Here is a 24,509-nt window from a genome sequence, read left to right as displayed (position 1 = left end):
AGACTAGACTTAGACATCACTTTAAAGTGGTGCTAGATGAATTGGCAGTCTAGGCCTTTTATAAGCAGAAGGTGCCCTAGGCTGTTACATTTACTCCCTGAGCTGCTGTAGTGGTGCTAACAATTTTCACCAAGGCCACCTTATTTGCCTTTCAGCCTCATCCCCACTATGACCTTTACATTAGCACTTGTAATTAGCTATTCGTGAAGCATCTTTTTGGCTATTTATGATGACTACACTGCATCATAACCACTGCAACAGGGTAATCTTTTATGGAAAGTTCGGTTTGCAGGACCCCTTTACAGAATTTTGGCCATCTAATCCAAGATAAAAGGGCCCAAAAAGGAAAAAAGGGTACTTCATTTCAAGCATTTTAAACTGAGCACTCTGATAATCTTCTCTGCAGAGTGATTTGGTTCTACTGTAGTCATTCATGTCACTATTCGGACAGATATTACACCATAGCATATGTGCAAAATAAATACAAATTTTACACAAATACTTATCTAAATGTTTTAGTTGCATTTGCATGTCAGTTGTCCCAGAGAAGGTTTTGACATTTTTTTATAAATAAAGACACTGATCAGTGAATTTCACATACAGTATCAAAACAGTATTTGTAAACTACTTAAGTTCAAATGCACACCTTTGCAAGTTGGTTTACTCTGGTTCCAAGTGCTGTCTTTTACACAACGCATGGTAGATGAACTGGCAGGCTCCATCAAGTATCCTGGATTGCACTGATAGCTGACTGTCTTATTAAAAGTAAAATCATTTCCAAACTGAATGCCATTTGCTAATGCACCTGGATCTCCACAGCTGATCACTAGTAAGGGAAAAAAAAAAAAGGGATTTATTTTTTTTCAATAAACAAGTAATGAAATATTGACTTTTTTTTAGTATCCAAAACAAGGAAAAAATCAATCAATATATTTCACAAAAAATCAAAAAAGTAATCTTTAATTTTTAGCTAAAAAGTTGTATTTTTGAGGCATTGCAATAGCGTGGGCCAAGTATTGTGTTCCTCAAACACACTAGCTTAAGCTGGTATGCTCTAATGCCACTGTAGATTGTTATGTTAGTGGTAGTTTTGACAAGACTTTTCCTTCCTTCATACTGCGATCTTTGTCACATTATGCCTAATTTTGATGGTGAAATGCAATTCCAGCAGTTATGGAATTCCTCTTTTTTCTTTTGTGTGTCATTGTACTGATGTACTGTGGGTCTGGCCTTGTCAGTGAGGCCACTGGCCCTGCTGGCCCTGTAGCATTCCTCTGCTCCTCACTCGCTTTCCCTGATGGAGTAGCCCAGTCTCACTGCTCCCTGATACTTGGTCCTCAGCAGAATGGTTACAGGGCAGATCTAACTCACTTGGCTCACAATAAAAACTGGCACAGTAATGTATCCAATTAGGTAAAATCTGATTTAGAACTACAAGAACTTCATCTTCTGTAAGTAAGCCACATTAAAAAAAAAAAAGAAAAACAAAAAAAAGAAAAAAAAAGAAGGTAAAGGAAACTCTAGAGGAACACCTGTTCTTCGGAATAATGTTATATTTTCAATGTTGACATTCATGAGGTTAAAAAATACAGAAAAGTTCCCTATGTATCCACCTTAAAAAGATACTTCTGGTAACATTTAGCACATATTAAAAGGGCATGTACCTTTAGATACATAAAATATTCAAGTATTACAATACAGATGAATTGTGAAAAAAACGTGTTAATTTATCTAACAAAACAATCATTTTCAGTAGCAAGGCTCTATGGCTTACTACTTTAAAGCTTTAGAGGAAGAAAGATTATTTCTGACCTGTGCAGTCTGGGGCAGTGCCAGTCCATGTCCCATTAGCAGTACAATGTCTAGTAGTCAGCCCTGAAGTTTTGTAACCTTCCCAGCAGGCATAAATGACTGAGCTGGAGAATAATATTCCATCAGTGTATATTATCATACCATTGGCTGGGGTGCCAGGATTCCCACAAGATACAGCTGTGAAGAAAAGGTTAAGAAAAATCAGTATTTCCATGATAGGTGACTAACTGAAAAAAAAAAAAAAATAGGTCAATAGCCCATCTTTTAAAAAAGCTATAACACGTTTTGCTAAGAAAATGTTTAATAGGTATATTCGTGAGTTAATAACTTATTTCTCTTTGTTAATATGATCACTTTACTTGCATTTGTTTTGTTTTTTCAATTGCTGTTTCAGCTAGCTTGCACTGCTTGCTCCACTCCACCCAATACGGTCACTGGAGAGAAGAAAGCTCATGCAGGACTTTCTGACAGACCTATGCTTCTGTTTTGCCTTTGACCATATTTTTCTATTCTATTTCTGTTTTTCAGTATCTCTTCTTTCAATTGTAAAAGGCATAAATAGCCAATTTTTGTCCATTTCTTTTTTGAATCAAGAAAAGAACAGACATTACATATTGGCCTGCATATGTTTTTTGGCATCTGTAGCTATACATTAAGGCAATGATTATGTTTCAGCTTCATACATCGGAGATTTGACAGTGGTTTACTCTGATTACATGTTGGGTTTTTGGGAGGGTTTAGTGTTGTTTTTTTTCCAACTGACCAGCTGATCGTGAGAAGGACTTCTTTGTTTGTTTTGAATTTTTCTAACAACTTTCCTCTAAAGCGTCTTTATTTGACCGTCCCGGCAGACAGGACTCTGGCAAACACATTCCACTGTTGGACAGAGACTACTTCTCTTCATAGGAATAAAATAAATTATCATGAGGTTAAGAGATTAACAGGGTTAATTCAATAGTTATGGAGAAATGTGCACTTAAGTCAAACTCTTTCCTTCAGTCTTCCATGAAGCATGAAGTGGTTTGTAAGACTGGAAGGACATACTTCAACTGTCTCTTGCACAGCTGTCCAGAGGTAGCAACTCTTTCTGCTCTTCCTACAGCACAAATGAGTGTGGTCTCTTAAGAAGTGAAATGATTCAGTTGAATACAATGATATGATTAAACGTAAGTGTGATTAAACTTAATGGCTTGGAATATTGTGGTGGATTAGCCTCAGCTAACAGCAAAATGCCCACCCAGCTGCTCACTCACTGCCCCCTTCTCAGCAGGAAGGATGACAAAGCTCATGGGTTGAGATAAAGACAGAGGAATCACTTACTAATTACCATTGTGGGCAAAACAGACTCAATCTGGGGACAATTCCTTTAATTCAGTACCAATTAAAATAGATTTGGACAGGGACAAAAAGACAAACATTAGAAGAACACCTTTCCTCCCCTCTTTCCCAGGATTAACTTCATTCCTTCACTTCAGGCTCCTCTACCTGAGCTGCACAAGGAAAGCTTGGATGTATTCAGTAAGGCTAAATGTATTTATGGAATTCATGTGAAGACAAGTCTGCAGAAGCTTAATATTTGACAAAATGATAATTACTTTGACCGTAGTTGTCTATAAAATAATCCTTACAGCACTTACAATATTTATTTTACTTAAACTGCATAATTCAATGTATCACGTCTTCCTATATATGTGAATCACAGAATCAAAGAATCACAGAACTACTGAAATTGGAAGGGACCTCTGGAGGTAACCTGGTCAAGCAGGGCCACTGAGAGTCAGTTGCCCAGGACCACATCCAGATAACTTTTGACTGTCTCCAAGGATGGAGATCCCGCCACCTCTCTGGGCAACCTGTGCCAGTGCTCAGTCAGCCTCACTGTAAAAAAGTGTTTCCTGATGTTTAGACAGATGTCCTGTCTTTTCAATTTGTGCCCATTGCCTCTTGTACTGTCACTCAGTACTGAAAAGAGCCCAGCTCCATCTTCTGTGTACTCTGCCTTCAGATATTTATATATGTTGGTAAGATTCCCTCTGAGCCTTCTCTTCCCTAGGCTGGACAGTCCCAGCTCTTTCAGCCTTTCCTCAGAGGAGAGATGCTTTAGCCCCTTCATCATCTTAATGGCCCTTTGCTGGACAATATCCAGTAAGTCCATGTCTCTCCAGTACTGATGAGCCCAGAACTGGATCTAGTGCTCCAGATGCTGCCTCACCAGTGCTGAGTAGAGGGGAAAGATCACCTCCCTCCTAAGGCAGCCTGGGATACCATTAACCTTCTTTGCACGTTGGTGATTATGTTCAACTTGTTGCCCACAATGACCCCCAGCTGGATGGCCCCCAGCATAATAGTTATAATCTAATAGTTATAGATTACAGGATTCATCAAAATAAATTTTTTCAGTTAAAAATTACTCTGAGTATTACTGATATTTGGAATAATACCTAAATGCCTTTGTTTTACTGAAGTCTTATTCACTTTTTATGTATTAAGGTTTCAAACACTGAAGAGAAAAATTCCTTAGGTTGGAACCTGAACTTGTAGGGGTGAAAAGGTACTCTCCTCCTAATCTCATCTGTGTTTATACTAAACAGGAAACAATTGAAGAAGAATGGAAAAGTGGAACAAAAGGGCTTTTTGCTTTGTTTGTGGGTTTGTTTTTTTTCTGAAAACAGAAGGTGGAAGCAAAAAGATAAAGAAAAAACAGTGGCATTTCAAACTCCGCTAATTGTGCTGCTGTCCTATGATACTTAATGTCTTCATGCAGGGGAAGAAGAAAGGACATGGCAAAACTCCAATTTCCTGCTGAAGATACAGATCCTGTGCCCCCTACCATTTTCATACAGTCACGGTGATATCTACACCGACAGAAGATTAGTCTGTGCTGAAGAATACTGCAAAAGAACAGCTGTTAGATGAGGATACTGTGATAAAATCCCTAGGTGGAAAAAATATAACAAATTTGTTAAAAATATCTTATCCTATCTTCCATTTTATCATTTAGTATAGCAGACAACAGATACAACGAATCAGATACAGCACCTTTTCAAACATTCTTGGAAAACAAGAAGTCATTTTAAAACTAAATCTGAAGTCTTCCATTGCTGCTTTCCAATTCTGACAGTACATAACAAGTGTAAAACTTCATTATATTCTTATATATATTATCTATATTATATTCTTATTCTAAAATGTGACTTTCAGAAATATTCTCCATTGCATTTCTTCTGGAAGAGCCAACGTAAAAATAGTATATCTCATAAAAAATTAGTCTAACTTAAGTGGAGAAATAAACATTAATTTATACTTAGTTAAGAGTACAACGTTATTTTATCATCTGTTCCATCCTTGATGCATAGACATTACGTAGAAAGAGAAGATGAAGATATCATATTGTTAGGAGATGGATGACAGATTTATCACTCCATTTTCATATTTTCAATCAGAAGCATTTGTTTACTTTTACATTTAACTTAGGTATTTATTCTATATTTTCAGGCTTAATATTTGTTTAACTAGAATTATTTTATCCCAATCTTCTTATAAATATATACTCCAAAATTTAACAGTTTGCATTTAGGTTTTCAAGCAAAACACTAACTGCTTTGAAACTTTTTTTGTATAAAATTTCTGCAGAGCAATATAAAATATATTAAAAAAATATTTCTGTCATAGAATTTCTTGTAATTAAAGAATAAAATGTCATTAGTAAATGTCATTCAATGGTGTCATAAATGCTGATGGTATCAATACCTACCTTCACACACAGGCTGTATACCTGACCAGGAACCATTAAGCAGGCATGTTCGCTCTGCAGATCCTCTCAGCTGATAACCCATTTCACATGAGAAACGTAGCAGGCTTTTTGTTTTGAACTCATCCCCTAGTCTAGACCCATGAGCCGGTACTCCTGGATCATCGCAATAGCCGGGATTATTTCCTGTAAAACACAGCAAAGCAGAATTACTGGCAGCGACGTTACATGCAAATGTAGGAGTAGTGAAGATACTCTCTTGCGAATAGTACTACTAACTGCACTGTTTCTGTTATAATTAATCACTTTTCTTCCAGTGCAAGGGCGTGAAACCAAAGCCAAAGAAGAAAATAACATATCTTTTTAGCCTACTTCTCATCTCAGACCTATATACAGACCTAAACATAGAATTTGATATAAATAAAAGATAATCCTGAACACTGAAAGCATCCCTGTCATTTTTTTGTCACTTTAACAAATTTGTCGTCTTTTCCACATAAAAAAAGGTTTCCACACATTTTATTTTATTGTTCAGTTTCTCTGCCAGCAATAACTTGTAATAATGAAAATTAGATAACAGCAAGAGTGAAGGGAACCATGTTCAAGATTCTGAAGCAATACGTTTGAAATACAGATATCCACAGAAAACACTAAATGGTCCCTGGTCCTCTGTGCCTGTCAAGAATGGAAAGGACACCTCATAATTTTCCTTATACTTGAAATTCAAATGCAAGTATTGGTTAGAATTTTAGAAGGGAATGAATGTGCTGCAGAACAGACCTCTCAAATACGCCCCCATAGGTCTGATGAACCAGTCAACCGCCTTATCAGATAACGTGGCTGCTACAGGAAATGCTCAAGGATGGTCAAGGAAGTATGGTCTCAGTATCAACAATTTATAATAAATTATGACATAGAACTGTATCTCTCCTAAATCCCTCTGCGTCAAAATTGTGGTTCATAGTAACACTATCCTTTGTGCTCCATTTTTAGGTTATACGTCTAGACTGAATTTCTATTAAAACTCTGATTTGTGTATTTTTTAAAATATGCATAAATAATTCCATAGGTTGAAGTCTGTATCTTCTTACATAGGTTTTTCATCATAGGCACACCTCTCAGATAAAGGACAAAATCTTGAACAAAGGAATAACAATAGCGAAGTGTTGAGAAAACTCAAACTTTTCTTTTAGAAATGAAAATTTTCTAAAGTCAGAAAGTATGATTGTGTGTGTGGCATAAGGGTTTCAGTATAGCAAGTTTGAGACACACACTTTGGGTACAATCATGCTTCCTCATAAAAGACACAGTTCCTGAATTCAAGCCTAACTTGTGGGCTTCGTTTGTGTCCACTTTGCTAAGTACTAGCTTCTCCTAGAATAGATTGTCCTTGCCATCCTGCCCTACAGCATTTGGACCTAGATTTCCTTGTCTAAGTGCATGCTTGTAAACAGTGTGAGTGTCTCAAAGCCAGCCAGCTGGTATATTCTGTCCACATCTATACCATTAAAATCACTCTCTGAAAGAGGGTGGCTGCATCCAAAGTGGTTGTTGAGAATGATGTCCAGCGCACACTGACTTGTAAAGCATTTGTGCATTGTTTGATGGAGTGCTGGTTGGGACGGGTGAAAACCATTGGAGAAGGTTTAAACTGGAGCTATGAAAGTTTATAGTCAAAGGGTATAGACAAAGGCTGTTATAGTATTACGAAGGTCTAGACACCTTTTTATTTATCAGTGTAGATGACTACAAACCCATTACAGAAAAATGAGTGAGTTGTCTTAAACAAAAATCTCAAATATCACTTAGCTCACAAAATACAAGTGTCCATCACTGTAGCAGCTACCAGGTGACAACAAACGCTGAGATCATATTTATACCATCACGAATTCAAACATATATTAATATATAACAAAGAAATAAACCCCATGCAGAAACAGACTACAGGTTTCAAATGTTATATTGGGATTGTATTTCATATCTCTTTAAGTATAAAACCAATTAGCTGTCTCAGTTGTCCTGGGCACAATCATTCTTTCACTGACATTATGAATGCAAATTACTCATATTGGTTTTTTAATGGAGTAATCTCCTGAATACTTAAAATGGAAAGTGTAGTTATTTTCATAATTTTAAATGCCTTCAAGGAATGAGACACCTTTTTAAGGGGTTTTTCTCTGTTTGGGTGTTCTTGTCTGTTTTTTTGATTGAGTTAACAGAGATAGATTTATCATTTTCCTAGGGAAAATGCTCTCAAGATGGTGTCACATGATGTTCAAAAGTAGAAAATTAAATTCTGCATCACTGACAATGTTTTAGTTACACTAGACATATTCTCCCCATCATAGGAGGTGACTACAGTTGCCTTTAATGTTATAAAAATCTATGAGTCTGTAAGAATACTATCATATTCACGACTGATGTCTAAGGAGTCTCAATTATCAAATTAAAATTTCTTTCCACCAGCATGAGAATTTCCCTTATGGTGGGAAATGTTGGGTAACAGCAGTAGAGGGCTCTGACATTAAAAATTTTAAAGTCTTGCTGCAATCTCAGATCTGTCATTTTTTACTGGATAAAAAAGCGAAAGTGACATAGATGTGGACTTAAGATAAGCAAGAAAAGGCCAATTCCGTCTGGAAACTATACATTTGATTGTCCTGCAGAGATTTCTTTCAGGTCTTGGTATAGAGACCACGACGGCAGTGAGATCTAGCAGTGTGAGAAGACTCTTAAGTAAAGTCTTTCCTCCTTGAGCAGCACATAAAAGAACCATTAGTGATTTAAATTCACTTCCTTTCCTCAGTGTTTCAAATTCTGCTCAGCATCCTTGCAGAATCATCTTATGAATGGACCATTTTCAATAAACTCTTATTTAGAGCTTTTTCAAAGTACAGAATTTAAATACCTTACACCTATTAAATTAGGTCATATCTGAACTGAACCACATTGAACCACATCAGCTCAAAAGTGGCCATGTCCAAGAGCTTATGGGAAGTTATAAGAAGATTCTATAATGTGGAATTATAGAACAATCTTCTCATTGAGAAATTTTCTTCTTAAACCTGTCAGGTATTTGTTTTCTTATATACTGAACTATGTAGACTTGTTTACCTTACAAAATTTATTAATACACTGTGGATGTCCGTAGTAGACAATCCTCATCTGAGCTCTTGACTCAACAAAACTGTGTAATGTTTTATTGCTGCTTCTAAATTTGCAGTTAGTCTAGGGGAGAATAAACTGTTTCTGTACTTCCTGACAGCACCAAGAACACTGCAGAGGTTTATGGTATTTGTACATTACGGCATTAATAAAGAACATTTCTGTAAGTGAAAAGAGGAACATAATGTATGAAGTTTACCATCTCATACCTTTGCTGTGGTGTTTTCTAATCAATATTTCCTATGTGACGACCTTTGTTTACACAAAACAGTGTTCATAAAAACCAAATTTAATACGCGCATCCTTTTTAAGCAGAACTCTACCAGGTTTTAAATAGTGTTTTGCAGCTTCTATATACTGCAGTATACTACCATAGCACCTAGCTAAGGAGTAAGCTTACGAAGTGATGACAAAGAGGATGAGATGACATATGAGAATATTTCAATAAATGCTACAACTCAGCTGAGCGGCTATTGGTGAAATTAAAATATACTTGGGAAAAACCCCAACCCAAATATCTGACCGTAGTTAAAAATTGCTTGAGAATAGCCTTATTCATGCGACACAAGGTGACATTCAGATGACGGTTGATAGAATACCTGAACAGTGAGGGAGAGTTCCACTCCAGTGGCTATCTTCTTGGCACTCCCTAGTAGAATTTCCTATGAGCCTTCGACCCGCTGTGCAAGAATAGCGAATTATGGAGCCGTATGTAAATTTTTCTCCTGAAAGAACTGCATTGGCAGGTACCCCAGGATGTCCACAAGAAATTACTAACAGAGGAAAGAGCACAATATTAGAAGATGTTTTCATAGCACAGAAAAAACTTACTATAACTTTTACGTATGATGCTGGTTCCACACAACATAAACTCCTTCATATCTTCAGTTTTGTGGTTGCTATAAATGATTTACGGGTCATTTGTAAGATTAAACATAAAACTACATGTAACACTAACTCATTCAGTTAAGCCTTTCCCTGAAAAATATACTGAGCTCTCTATTCTCTTTCATTTCTGTTCACTGTCATTCCCTACAGATAATACACATTATTTCCATTAAGGTTGGAAAAGAAGAAAGCAAATAAGGTTAACGTTGCAATGTGCTTATATATTACAGATATGATAATGGTAAGTAGCCTTATCATATCTATACAATAACTAGAAACAGTTTAGACAGTATAAAGAAATAAAAAAGCTTCACCTGTAGCACTATTATAGCAATGTGCTGCACTAAAGTGAAGAAGAGGAAAATGGATTGCTAATCATTTTCGTAAATTATGAATCGTATTTATGCTTAAATTAATCTTGTTTGAGAAAAAAATTCAGATGAACAATTTTGGCACAGAATAACTTGCAAACAAGTAGTTCAGATCTGTTATATGAGGAAACATAAGTCATCTTACGGTGAACTTGAAATTAAATTCTGAATGCATTTTGTGTAAAACTTAGGTCATCCAATAGAGAAAGAAAAAACAAAGAAAATAAATTTCATATAACTTTAGTAAACAGTCACACAACTTAAACAGGCAACACTTAAGAGGAGCAACTGAACTTGAGCAGCTTTATGAGTTACTTGAATGAATGATCTACAGGTCAAATAATTTTTTAGAAAAAAAAGAGACTGTTATTCTAACGACTATTACGCCTGACAGACATCAAAATTATTTGTGTTTTGCTGGGTCCCATGATAAAGTCAAACTGACTACATAATGGAATTCTGCCAAGAGGCATGGTCCTGACCACCACTCTCCCTGCTGTGTGTTTCTCTTGCTTTCCTTGGGCTGGCTTAAGCGTTCACGTAGCAAATGGTAAACCAAATCAATACACTGATCTGGTTGACCAATACTCCCAAAGAAAAAAAATCAGTGTTTAGTTTTCAGCCAGATCGGTAACCTTAACAAGCTTGCTTCAGTACCATGCAAATGTTAATCCTGCCACAATTCTGGAAGGAGCTGCAGTGGGTGATCAGAGTTTTTGGAAGAAAATCATAGGCAGGTCACCTTAATGTGGCCGTATAATGATTTGTAGTGAGTGGTTTGAAATTTTACCAGTTTATGAAGAAAAGAAGGATCCATTTTTAAGCAATGGCAGTCATAGGTATTGCCTTGCATATAAAAGAGCACTGTGTTTCTATTTTTTTATTCTTGAACTAGAATTTTTCATGGTAAACATTCTGTCCACTTTGAGTGCAAAATTTATCTCACCTGCCTCTCCAAGCACTTTGCCCTATCACCAAAAACATCCTTACGCTTGAAAAAAAAAGGGATTATGACTGATAACCTTTGAAAATTAAATCTCTCTTACAGTATTTGAAAAGACTGTGGGGGACTTCATCTGTGAATAGATAAAACAGATCTTTCTCACAGAAAGAGCCCTATTCATTTCACTGAGTTTTTCTTAGGGGAAAGAATGTTAAATTTGTCCTGGTGATATTTAGGATTCAGACAGTGTTTCAGTCCACCAGCAGCAAATCGGTAGCAACTAATACAGTAGGTGAGTGAGGAATGTAGGGACCTCCCAGGATAATTTGAAAGTTCTCACGGCCTCAATCAATAGTCCCCAGAGCAAGGTCAGGACTTCCTATTCTGAGGGAGTGCACACCTATGACTTTCCTCGAGCTCTGCCTAAAACCAGAAAGCCATGTAAATGCTATCAAACTTCAAAAATACTTGATGTGGAAAGATGGGTAGCTATTCTACGTGATTTAGATTCCCCGTCCTCTTCTGTCCCTTGCATAAGGAGTGTCCCTTCACACTGAAACACCAGTCCTGGAAGTAGGAAGGGATCATGCACAAAACTGGGCCACAGACTTTCATAATGTTTTTTCTAAGAACGAGAAAGGGAGGCACGTGCTTGCATCAGTAAAATATTCTTCCCATGAACCATTTCATGCAGCTATTTTGTATTTAAAAAGTTGTATTCTGCTAAATTATTTTATTATTGAAATGTGAATAAACCCAGTTTTCAGACTACAGCTCTTATTGACATTTATTATTTCCTATAATTGCATTGTAATTCAGAAATCTAAGGTCAGAACATTAATAGTGATCAGAGAAGAAAAACATCCCAACGGAAAATGAAAGTCACCCAAACTGTTGTTTTCTAGAGATTTGAAGCTCACTGAATTGATTACAGGAAACGCCAGAAGATTTCTGCCCCCCGAGGAAAAAAGTTATGGAGGAAGTACGAAGTGATGTTATGAAAAGACCCTCTTGAGCAAAATTTTCCTATAGATTTCATAGATTCATTCGCACGTACACACTTCAATATGTCTGAAAAAAAATAATTCTGAGATAGACTATCAATCTAAATGATAATATATAAATAATGATTTTAGATTTCCCTATCTGTTTTCAGATATCTTAACAATACATCAAAAAGGGAAATGAATCTTAACTTTCTGGCATTTGAAATAATAGCTCCACAGTTCCCCCTAAACCCATTTTTAATAATGACAAGTTGCATGACATCTTGTCTTATTGTTTTCTTACTGAGCTGTACAATTTGCAATACATTGATCCTAAAGTCCAGCTTTGTTCCTCACTACGGGACTACACTTTTTTTGGTCTATCATGACTAAAAATCATGCACCACTCTTTCATGTAAATCCAACTGAATGAATACTTACCCAAACACTTTGGTAGTGATCTATCCCATAAGCCATTAGCTTTACAGGTCAAAGCAGATGAGCCCAACAGATAAAAGCCCTTCTTGCAATGGTATGCCACACTTGTTCCGTATTTGAAGCTTTCAGGATAATTCTGCTGTCCATGCCGAATTGCATTTTCCACAAAGCCAGGATCAGAACAGTTCACCACTGTAAGACAAATAGTGTTTATCACTGATGCGTAATAGCAATGTCATGTCATTAATAATGTGTAACAGTGCTTTTTTTGTAACTTCACTAGCAGCTTATGACTCTGGTCCATTTGATATTCTTTGCATTTTTTATTTGACTTAAATATCAGATATGTTGACTCCTAAGTAAGTCTCTAGACCTTTCTGCTTTGAAAGTAATACTATGATTTTACTATAGTTCTTGCAATACACTTGGATGTGGTTCAAAGATAATGTGGTTCAAAGTGGTTCAAAGATAAAAGAGAAATTGGAGGAATTTTATATTGTTTTCTTGGTAGGCTTAGTTTGGTTTTTTTATGTATTTTTTTATGTGAAGGAAACTAAATTAAAATTGAATAAATACATAGTTTAAATAACACTTTAAAAAATTATTTTTTAATTTCCTTCTTTTTTAATTTAAAAATGAGAAAAATTGCTTCCAACACTAACATGAACATTTTCTGCTATTAATGTGTAGAACAGAAAAAGGAAGATGGTGAAAAATCAAATATTTGATAGTGGAGTGGGAGTGAAGTCAAACACCAAAAAGCATGACGTTATTTTTCAGATAGCAGTTCAAAACCTAAAAAAATATGAGATTTGTCATAACTGTTTAGTTTTTCTATAATGTATATCTGCGCTCCCCAATCCTTTGTTTTATACCCTGCAGAGAACATGATGGTTTCTTGGAGAAGGTTATGATGAGACACTGACGTCTCCATTGCAAACGCCCAACTTTGTTGTCTATTCATCTGAAAGCTGTCTGAAAAGTTATAAATGCTGCCTCAACCCCTGTCCTGTCTTCACTCTAAACATAATGGTATAAATAAAGAAAGACTTAGAATATTATTAGTATTATAAATTTCAGCTAAACAATTACAGGAATCTACTTTTCAAGTATATCATCAAGTTCAAATTAATTGTCATGAAAAGTTCAGTGTAGAAGAACATCAGATAGCATTATAATTTTAGAGGTAAGAAATATGGAGTACATAATTCACTATTCTTTACTCCTGAATCATGTATTTTTTCAAAAGGTTAAGGTTTATCATACATATAATTTAAATTTACTGATTAGCTAATACACTGGAACAAGTCAGCTTTTGCAAATTTTCATTCATTGAAAGAATATTTTATTCAATCAGCTAAAAAGTATCAGGATTTTAAAGAAATATTAACATCCTAAAATTTAATTTTGGGTGAAAAACAGTTAAAATCGTTTTTATTTCTCTTTTAAAGGCACAATCTGAAAAGTATTAAATATTCATTATTTCAATCTTTCAATGGATTCTAGGCAAGCATATACCTAGGTCTAAAGAATATCCCGTATGAATCCAAATTTTTTCTTCAAAGAAATTATTTGAGAAGTAATATTTGGGGGTTAGGGGAGAACACTTTGGCATGAAGCAAACCTATTTGTCATCTACTGATTGTTACTGAAAACACTGAAGATAAAATTGCACAGAAAAGCAAAATACATTTTAAAAACATTAGGTGTTACAATGATGTACGTAAAGCATTAGTACGGCATTATCTAGACCGATGAAGGGACACAGTTAATGGAAGAGACCTGCTTTTTTTTTGTCTTGAGGAGTAGTAAAGCTACAGAGTCTCCCAATTGAAACTACTCCCATTCTGCTTTATGGTGAATCCTATGAAATAATTCACCAGAGAAGTTACATTTTACTTACATTATAGAAGTTGAGCTTCTATTTCATACTACCAACATTTGCTTAAACTTAGTGTTATAACCTTATTAAATGTCATACGTAAATCAGATATATGCAGGTTAAATACATATGTGTTTACACTGGGATTTCACTGACAGAAGCAAATACCTTTTTACCTCCTGACTTTTTTTGTCCCATAAAAGAGGGAAAAATGCAAAGTCTTAAAATCTCATTGCTCTTTGGAAGTTGTGAAAGATTTGGATGTGGAAGTCGGTGCCTCTGTACTTGCTTTGAAGAACTCTGAAAATTCCTGCTTCTGGAGATCTCTATGTAAGATTACTATCAAGAGAAAATGCTTTATTCTTTTTATATTACACAAAAAATCTATTTCATTCTTTGTTACTGCTCTTTTCCATGATTACTAATCACTTTCAATTAAGTCTAATTCTTTCACCGGCAATATAACTATAGCTGTAGAACAGAGATGTAAGTGAAAGTTTGTAAAACATCCAGCCCACTGACACGAAGCCCTACTGAAATATTAAGCTAGATCTGAATGAGCTCCTATGTCTGTATTCACAGTGCAATTCTTTGTTACAGAAACTAGCACAACTCCCAGAAGCAATGCATGCTGCATCCCAATTAACCCTGTTTCTCAGGCAATTAGACGTGGCACAGTGCTGTGCAGATGCTGCTGTAAAGCTTCTGCTTTTGGAACTAGCCTGCATCCTCTGCACAGTTGTAAACTGCCTTGTATGAACATATCCTTAAACTCAGTCTCTCTCCATATGTATATGCTTAACATTTGAAGTTACATCCGTTATCGATATGCAGTAAAGAATACCAGCACTTGTGGTGTGGCGTGAGGCCAGCAGACAGTGGCCATGACTGCGCTGTTGTGCTCTGCCACCCTCCAGGCTCAGGTGAATGTCTCTGAAGTGCTCATCAGGAATGGTCCTGCTGCCCGTGCTAACCCCTGAACCACGCTCCAAACAATTTCTGTGGATGTGCCGCTTGGTTCAAATGAAAAACTTATTGGAGAACCTTCTTAATTAGTAGAGGAAATTAACTTCCCATGCACAGGCACTATTTAATTTTAAAATATAGATACAATTAATTTCGAATGCGGAACTGAATGTTTCACAATCTTTCTGTTTAGCTAAAATTGCTGTTCTAGGGCTCTAGATGTTACATACAAACAAGTTATACTTACAGCACAATCCCTAAAATAACGATTGTTCAGAATCAGTGAAAATTAAAATTACAATAGTGTTTATGAAGCTATTAAATTAAAAGAGTTGCACATTCAGTGTCAACTTAATTTCACTCATTTTCTATCAGTTTGCTACTACATGAAAGTTAACACAGAAACAAAAAGGTAGAGATGAATAAATCTGAAGACTGAATATGGTATATTTGAAGAAGAATGATATAATTCCTGGAATGACATGTCGTACTTTCAAAATATTTCATCCTTAACCTTTTGCACTGAAAGACACAAGAACGCATAGGTGGCATTGGTGATTTGCTCTTGGTTTAATTCTTTTTACCATAAATCCTTGAAAACAGAAATTCTTGGATTACAATATTTCCAACTTTTTATTTTCCAAAAAATATTATTTTTCCTCGTTTGATTTTGTTCAGATAAAGAAAAAACAAAACACCGTTAAAACCATTAAATTTTGTCAAGCAGACTTTTTTCTATTTAAAGTTTTAAAAATTCACAAAACTACTTGCAGGGTTTATCTGACTTTAAAAAAAAACCCCAAACTTCTTATTCTTGTTCCTTAAAACTAGTCAAAATAAAATATTGACAATGGCTAAAATAAGAGCTTTGAAACAGAGGTCTGAATTTATGTTCTTTAGTAGGAAGATGGGTTCTACACTGTTCAGCTAGATCAGATGACAATGAATACAAGACAGTGCTTTGACTCACCCTCACAAGATTGGAGGTTTCTCTGTTGTGCTTCCAATGTTTAAATGCACTAAGTATAGGAAGAATGCATATGCTCTACTATAGAACTTCTGAACTTTCAATGATCATAAGCTGTTAAATATTATCAGTTCTTTCAATTTGAAAAAATATCTTATCTGTGCTTTGAGCACTGTATAGGCATTGTTTTGGTGATCTACATTACTGTTGAGTCTGTCTGACTTTGGATTTACTGGCAGATAGACATGCAACCTAATTCCCATTGATTGAGGGTTATCAGTTTCCAATATCTGGATTTGCAAGAGTGACATTATGCTTCTTCTGCCTTTCACTACTCCTAGGACACAAAGGAGCTTAACTGCACACCTTACTTTCAGCTCTATCAAGCAGGCATGGTAGCGCTATTATGCTTGTTCAATACCTTTGGATCAAAAGATTGTCTATAAATCTGAACTTTTCCCTAGTTTCCTGCTTCTGACTTTTGGACAGTTTTCCATTGATAAGAAAATATAAACCTGGTTTATCAATTATCTCTAATACAAAGAACATTTCTGTATTTATTTTTTTTTATATTAAGCAGTAACAGGATAAAACAAACAGTTCTAGGAGAAGTTTCTGTAATTAAATCCGTCCACTGTAATTGAAGGCACTAAAAACTACGTTAGAGGCTCATATGCCCTCTTACACCTTTTTCTTACCATAAAAAAATCTTAACTGCTGCTCTTCAAACCAACAAACCACTAACAGGAGCAATAAAGAATACCCACCTCCAGAACACAGGATAGTCTTTAAAAGAAGTCACTTTGATAATCTTCAGACTGATTAAGAGCTTATGCTTTATCACATCCTAAGTGAGAGCTTGTCTACCACTGCCACTGCCAATTCTTTTCAAATATTCCTCCCATCCTATGGATTACTTAAGTCTTTGCTGAGGTTTAATTTTTAACAAGCATTCACAACAGCTGTCCCTTTTATTACTACAGTTAGGATTATTAAAATAAAACAAAATAAAATAAAACTGCTTAACATTGAAACTTTGGTTTAATGGGTAAGCCTGCCAACTTTGCTTCTGAAAAGCCAGTATTAGAAATTAAGAAAGAGGAATTTTGTTTCATGAAGATATGCTGCCCTAAAGCTACACAAAAGCAATTCTAACTGAATTATCTTTGAAACACAATAGGGAGAATAGAAAAACTTAATTCTCCATGCAGACCAGAAATACGGAATGTTCAAGGAATATATTACAGTCCCAAAGTATCAACTTGTCTGTGTGATACAGTGTTCTCATTCTTGTACCAGTAGTACCTGTTTAGCCAACTCAGTGATGAATAAAATACAGAATAGTCACTGAATGCATAATTTAAGTATGCGCTCTATGCAAAAAAATTCTTGCATCATACATGAAGTTGTATCAAATGATTATGCAAGATAACACTATCCCTCAAGCTAAAAAGTAAACAGAATTATGCCTGCAGTGCCATTTAACATCAGCTATAGATTTTTAAATATATATACACGAGTGGGCTGTTGCTAAGAAGGGCTGCAGTAAGGACTACTTTAGAAAAAGAATTTGAGTTGGCCAGCGTGCAGAACTAAGGCAGTAGTTTCCCTGATTGCCTTTCACCCGGGGGACTCCGTTGTAAATCACGGTGCGAGTAGATGGAGATTGCTTTCTCTCAATGACAGCTGTCAAGGGTTACATGGGAAATGAGTTCTGGCACTCTCAATTTAGTCTGTTGAGAAGAGAAAGCAGGAGAATACTTTAAGTCTGCCCTGATGAATTTGGAACCTCACACTGAGTAGATGCAAACCCTTGAGGACAAAGAAGCGAAAAGACCACGTCAGAGTCCTTTAGGCAGTTTTCTGTTAGAAAGTTGAACGATCACCAAAAAGTACATCATTCACAGTATTTCATTTTTCATTTTCGGTCTCTCTTTCTCTTTTTTTTTTTTTCTTGACTGAAACAATGTTAAGCTGCTTTTTTAAACTTTCATATCTGATCACCAGTGTTTTTAAACTTTTTTATTTGAAAAGTATTGCATTAGTGTTGGTATCTAGAACATGTATAGGGACTGGCACTCTGGTTCACTCTGACTTCAGGACAAATTCTAAGAAACACTCTCTATAAAAAAAGAAGGCACTGCTTGTGAAAGCACAATTAGAAAGTTGCCAGTCTATGGAATTTTAGTGAAGTTCAGTGCAAAGTCAATAATACACAATAATGATAACTGCTCAGTGAAGTCAAGCATAAAAAAAAAAAAAGAAAAAAACCCTACTCAACCTACAACTTCACTTTGCAGAAGTCTCAAATACATAGGAGTTTGATTTTTTAATTGTTATTTTTTTCAATGGGGGCCAGTTGAAGGGTGATTTTATCATAGAAATCCTGGCCATGCAAACCATAAAACTGAAATATTTAGGAAGCAGTGTGTTTTGTGTTTTTACACAAAATCCAAATTGTGTTTTTATTCAAAATCTAAGGTCCTGACATCATGTTTCGGAGGACCTTAGGAAATTTTCACTGTAATTAATGTAGTATAAATGTTGTTGGTAATAGTGCAAAATAACACTAATAATTTGCTAAATAATATCTTGCTATAAACAAGACCTTAAATAACATTAACAGATCCAATGAAGTATATAGTTCACATTTGTTTGTTCGTGAGATGAAACCTAGGATACGTATTGCTTTTAATTGCATTTCAAAATATTTATCATTGATATAAACATGCCAAATAGTCACTCATTCTTACAAAAAATGCAGTCTTTCTTATGTTTTCTATTGGAAAATTTCTGCTGGAGTGCTCTGATAACTAACTAGCTAACTCTATACTAAAATAAATGCGGAGTAAGAATTACGGAATCACAGAATCACAGAATCTTCAGAGTTGGAAGGGACCTCCAGAGATCATCTAGTCCAACTCCCCTGCTAGAGCAGGATTGCCTAGAGCACATCACTCAGGACTGCATCCAGGCGGGTCTTGAAAATCTCCAGAGAAGGGGACTCCACAACCTCCCTGGGCAGCCTGTTCCAGTGCTCTGTCACCCTCACCGTAAAGAAGTTTTTCCGTGTATTTGAACGGAACTTCCTATGTTCTAGCTTGTGCCCATTGCCCCTTGTCCTGTCACTGGGAACCATTGAAAAGAGCCTGGCTCCGTCCTCCTTAAACCCGCCCTTTAGAGAATTGTGTCAAAAAATATTCCATCAACTTGCAGTTACTTTTTTAAGCTTTGAACTGAGTGGGTCCAATTTTATAAAACAACACTTTTTTTTTTTTTTTGAACACCTGATTAACTAATTTAAAAAGCATGTACTTGTCTCTTGGATATGTATGAATTCTCTTCCAAGGAAGATCCATCCCCAGCATGAACCCAGGCATTACACTAGCAGATACATCAGAAAGATCAAGCCTTTCTCTTTAGATTTTTCTTCATCAGAGCCTTGGTTTTCACATGTTAGAGAAAGTATTCAGTTGCCCCAAAAGATGTTTCTACTACCTTTTGAGATGTCTTTGGCTGATCCCCAGGCAGGTGCCACTCCGGAGAGGCTGTCACGGATGAATTTTTAATGGCAGGAGTAATTTTAAGTTCTGCGTCATCTCTGCCAGCTTCCAGTAAATAGCTCACTGTATGGCATCTCCCATGGCACCTCACCTCTTTATTTAGGAAACTTAGTCAAGTTCTAATTATCCTTCTGAAGGATATCAACATGCTATCAACATGAACAGATTAGGTGTATCTAACATTCTAAGTATGCAAAAATCTCAACAAAGGCCTCTGACTTTGGAAGAACAAAACACAAAATTTTCTCAGTTTATGTGAATCCTTGATACCTCCATAGATGGAAAACTGCTTAGGTTCAGAGTTGCTTTATCTTTGGATTAGAAGAACTGGTGATCAGTCTCAATGTTTCCCACCCTTCTATCAGCTGTCACCAGAGAGGTTATTTTTCTTGTCAGTGAAGAAGCAGAACACGTTACCAAACGTTATAATCACATACCCACTGAAGAAAATTGACAGTTCCTTGTAGACATCAGATTCTTAATAAGACAAAAGGTCTAAGTGATCTTTTCATTAATCTATCAGTAATGAGATATAAAAAGAAAAACCTTTTGAATTAGGAGGACAAACGAACAGAGAGACCTGAATTCTTTATTAGTAACAAATAGTGTGGACTTATTGATAGAGACTGCAGAATGTAAGCCAGCTCAAACCTCTGCAACTGTTTTCTTGTCAGGCAAAAAAAAATCATATAATTTCTTTGGTAAATTTCCTGCCAGTGACTTACTAGTTAACCTACTACAGACACAAAAGATAGAAGCAATGTATCATTGCAAAAGAATGCCCAAGAACTACACAGCTTTATTTTCTGAAAATACCAGTTTCCCATGCATACATAATAGCTCAGTTGCAAAATAAAATAAAATAAAATAAAATAAAATAAAATAAAATAAAATAAAATAAAATAAAATAAAATAAAATAAAATAAAATAAAATAAAATAAAATAAAATAAAGTACAATAAAATAATATTATGCAATAGCTTCAAGCCATAACCTATATTTTGTACTAAATGCATGTAGAGTCTCAGTGAAGTGAAGCCACGTTCATTATTGACTCAAGTCTTCAAACCGAGGTTTGAAAGAAAGGTCATATGTAAAATCTCTGTTGAATTAAATGATACGGGTTTGCCAGAAACATCAGTTCCTTCCCAGCAGTATATTTAAGGTGCTGGAAGATTTACTTTCTTTGTACACAAATTCATAATTCATGACTAACAATGAACTTTAATACAAATGTTTTTCACTTATTAGATGAAAGGCAATTTTAAAAGGAAAGGCATATGCCAGAAGAAGTGCTGTTACTTACTTTATGTAAATTCTAATCAATTCACTACAAGTAAATTTGATATAAGCCATTTCGTTCACAGAATTTTGATAATTTTTTTAAAATCATGGATGCAAATTTATCACTTCATCAGAATTTCATCATTGAAATGTAGTTTACTATTTCTTAAATCTAACCAGTAAGGATGTTTTGCTCTTCTTTCATGTAAATAATGTAATACAGGATTTATTTGATTTTAGATTTGACAGAAGAGATCTCTAATAATTTTCAACTATGCAGATTCATCTTTTAATCCATACTATATCAAATTATAAATAAAATGCATAATTATCATAAAAATAGGTTACAGCAATTTTCATAGCATATGTTCCAAAACCACAGTATTTACTGAAGCAAAAATCTGAAATGGTATATCGAATTCTGCTCTCAGTGAAATGATGTAAATGTAATTGTGCTATGAGGTGACAGGGAGGCAGCTTACAGAAAGAAGACTCCTTTGCCCAGATACACAGGTAGAATTAAACTAGGTAGACACACGCAGAGAAGTGCTCTGTGGGAACAGGCCTGGCTGATACAGAGGTTTGAACCGGACTGCTCTGTACTTCTCTTTTCATTCTTTTGAGGGAACACCAAAAGTTTTTGTTTCACAGTGAATTCCTAAATTCATTGTGAGCAGCAGCATATAGACATCTTCAGCTAGGGTTCTTAACAGTGTCAAGTTAAGCATAAGCTTTGATGCTTGCACACTAGGAACAGTAGGGTTTCGGGACCTTGGGATTTAGATAATCTCTTACAGTGTTTATTCAATATGTGGAATAAATTTTTACTCGTTGAAATTCCTTTCCTTCTGTTCTGTATTCATCTAATTTGGGGAAAACAGTCGTATACTCTTTATTTAGATGTACCTTCAAGTATTTTTTGAGTACTGGAGAGTCATGCAGAGATGGTTAAGAAGTTACCTTAGTTACCCATCTAGTTCCCCTAGATCAGGTGATCTAGGTCACAGTCTTATAATTTGACTCCATTTTTCCTTAGTCTGTGACACTTGTGTTTTAATCTGAAAAGCTTGCAGCCTGACTATTTTTGTTAACTCTGTCTTATGTACTAGCCTAAAACAGTGGGATCAGCAGAAAAATAGATCTGGAGACACCACATACCATTTCAGCAAGATTCTTCATGTGCATCTGTCAAACTCTTTAGTCATAACATATATACAGAATCACAGAATAGTTGAAGTCAGAAGGGACAGCTAAAGCAGTCTGACCAGGGCCTTGTCCAGTCAGGTTTTGAATACCTCTAAGAATGGAGACTCCACAACCTCTGTGGGCAATCTGTTCAGGTGTTGTTTGACCACCCTCACAGATAAAAAACTTTTTCTTATGTTTCATTTTGTACCCTTTGCCTCTTGTCATTTCACTGGGCACCGTGGAGAAGCCTGTCTGTCTTTTTTTCATGCTTCCCTTTAGATAAGCATTTTTAAGATTACTCTGAGCCTTCTCTTCTCTAGACTGAACAACTCCATCTCTGTCTCTCATCAAATCACAGTTGAATCCATGAGGGAAGTTTGAGTTTCTGTGAAAATATGTTTAGGAAAGTTTGTTTGTTTAGGAAAGTATGTTTAGGCAGAAAATGCCACAGAGAGTGGAGGAGGGCACAAATAATTAGTGAGAAAAAATAGAGGGAACACTGAGGTCAGAGGAGAAGGTAGTCCATGGGGGAGCAGATATTCTCTGCAGCCAGTGGAGGACCCACACCAGAGCAGAGGAAAAGACTGAGAAAGACAGAACAGCAGAGAAAAACCACTTCATACTGACTGCAAGGTCAACCTACCACACTAACCTAAAATAAGAAACAACACCAATTCTCAAGACAATTAATACAACATTTTAAAATTCCATATAATCGAAATAGAATCTACAAGATTTCTAGGTCAGAGATGCATGTAGTACGTCAATGGTATGGAAATAGTCTAACACTGATATGCTTTAACTGAAGTTCGTATTTACTATTCCCTTTTCACTGCAACTAAAAATCTTCTAGTGCACAAATACATTTACAACAGTTATTGTTACTTTAGATAGTAAATTCCTCTACAGAACCCAAAAGTAGAATTTCTTAAAGAAACTGCAAACTTTATGACCTATCTCTTTTTCAAAGAGTTTAAATGTCAACATGGAGTTCAAGGTTGATCACCTTGAATCTAGAGAAACTGCAAACTTTATGACTTCTCTCTTTCAAACACCTTAAGTGTCAACCTGGAGTTCAAGGCTGATCACACCTCAACACTCCAGTATTAGCCTGACCGTCTCTTTTTCTCCCACTAATTGTGAGTTTCTTATGCTGAACTCAGCTTGTAAATGGGGTTGAACTTCAGTAAAAACATGAAATCTCTGCCTCTGATAGTCAAATAGAACAGATATGGACTGCATCTACAGATATGTGAAAAAGTATATTTTCAACAAATAGAACCTTACTTAAGTGCCTCACATATGAGATAGAGGAGTTTGTTCACTGAAGTCTAGCAATACAAAACAGTATAAAATGGAAAAAAAGTACATGAGCCTAAATAGGAACAGTTTGCTAATTCCTGCTTCTCTTTTCCAATAATTATATTGCTATGCTAGTTAACTCACTTGAATGAATTCTGAGGGTAGTGACTGAGGGAATTGCCATCTCTGTATTGTTTTAATGAGAATGAAAGATCTAATTCCACACACACTGAGCTTGAAATTGCATCAGCTATCTCTGAAACAATATGATGAGCTAATCACCAAACATAATAATTATTCTTCAGAACAACCATTGTAATACAATATGACTTTTAATAAACCAACAGGTGGAGATAATGAAGCTACCAATACCTGAAGTTAACTTCTTATTATGTGATTTTTAGTCCCAATGTTAGTATCCTTAGCACAACTTCGCTGACTGCAATTCCCTTTAGCACATTAAAGACAAGTTACAAAGGACAAAAAGCATAGTGCTTACTTTGACTTCACATTTAAGTGATCATTCTTCCAGCGCAAGAAAATACTTGAGAAAAGCTTACCAGCCATTGTATTTTTGGAGAAGTTATTTGATCTGCTTTAGTATTAACCCACTTTACAAGCTGTCTAACTTGGACCTGTCTAATCAGAGATGTCAATAGAATTCCAGACCTGTATTGTCAATAGTGGAAGATGAGATTAATTCAAAAAATCATGGGTTTTTTAAAATTTATAAAGTAGTCTTTAGCTTCTTAATTTTGTAGTCAGTATTCGGGCATGAGATAGAATCCGTCCCAGAGAACTGAAAGGTTCATCAGCCTAAGGAAAAACCTAAGTGACTAGGTCACTTTCAGAGGATTCATAATTTAGCAAAGATCTGCCAAATTATGTCACAGAAGAAAAATCTTGCCAGCCTTGCCACTCAAAAATCTATCTTAGGTATAATATATTATTATATATATATATATATGCATACATGCATAGATAGAGCAATTGATCAATCGATT

General features: G+C 35.6%; 1 protein-coding gene across 1 annotated transcript in view; it reads right to left on the bottom strand.

Moving 5' to 3' along the window:
* The window catches only part of CSMD1 (CUB and Sushi multiple domains 1), a 1,197,588-nt gene that overhangs the window by 31,262 nt on the left and 1,141,817 nt on the right, over positions 1-24,509 (bottom strand). Inside the window, exons 55-59 of the mRNA XM_074581652.1 lie at positions 12,358-12,546; positions 9,328-9,501; positions 5,567-5,749; positions 1,813-1,989; positions 647-826 (exon numbers count right to left, since the gene is read on the bottom strand). Coding sequence (XP_074437753.1) covers positions 647-826; positions 1,813-1,989; positions 5,567-5,749; positions 9,328-9,501; positions 12,358-12,546 — 903 coding nt within the window. The remainder of the gene's footprint in view (positions 1-646; positions 827-1,812; positions 1,990-5,566; positions 5,750-9,327; positions 9,502-12,357; positions 12,547-24,509) is intronic.

Source organism: Larus michahellis, chromosome 3, assembly GCF_964199755.1.
Source record: "Larus michahellis chromosome 3, bLarMic1.1, whole genome shotgun sequence".
NCBI classification, from domain to species: Eukaryota; Metazoa; Chordata; class Aves; order Charadriiformes; family Laridae; genus Larus; species Larus michahellis.
The sequence above is the reverse complement of the archived record's forward strand: the minus strand, read 5'-3'. Positions and strand labels throughout refer to the sequence as shown.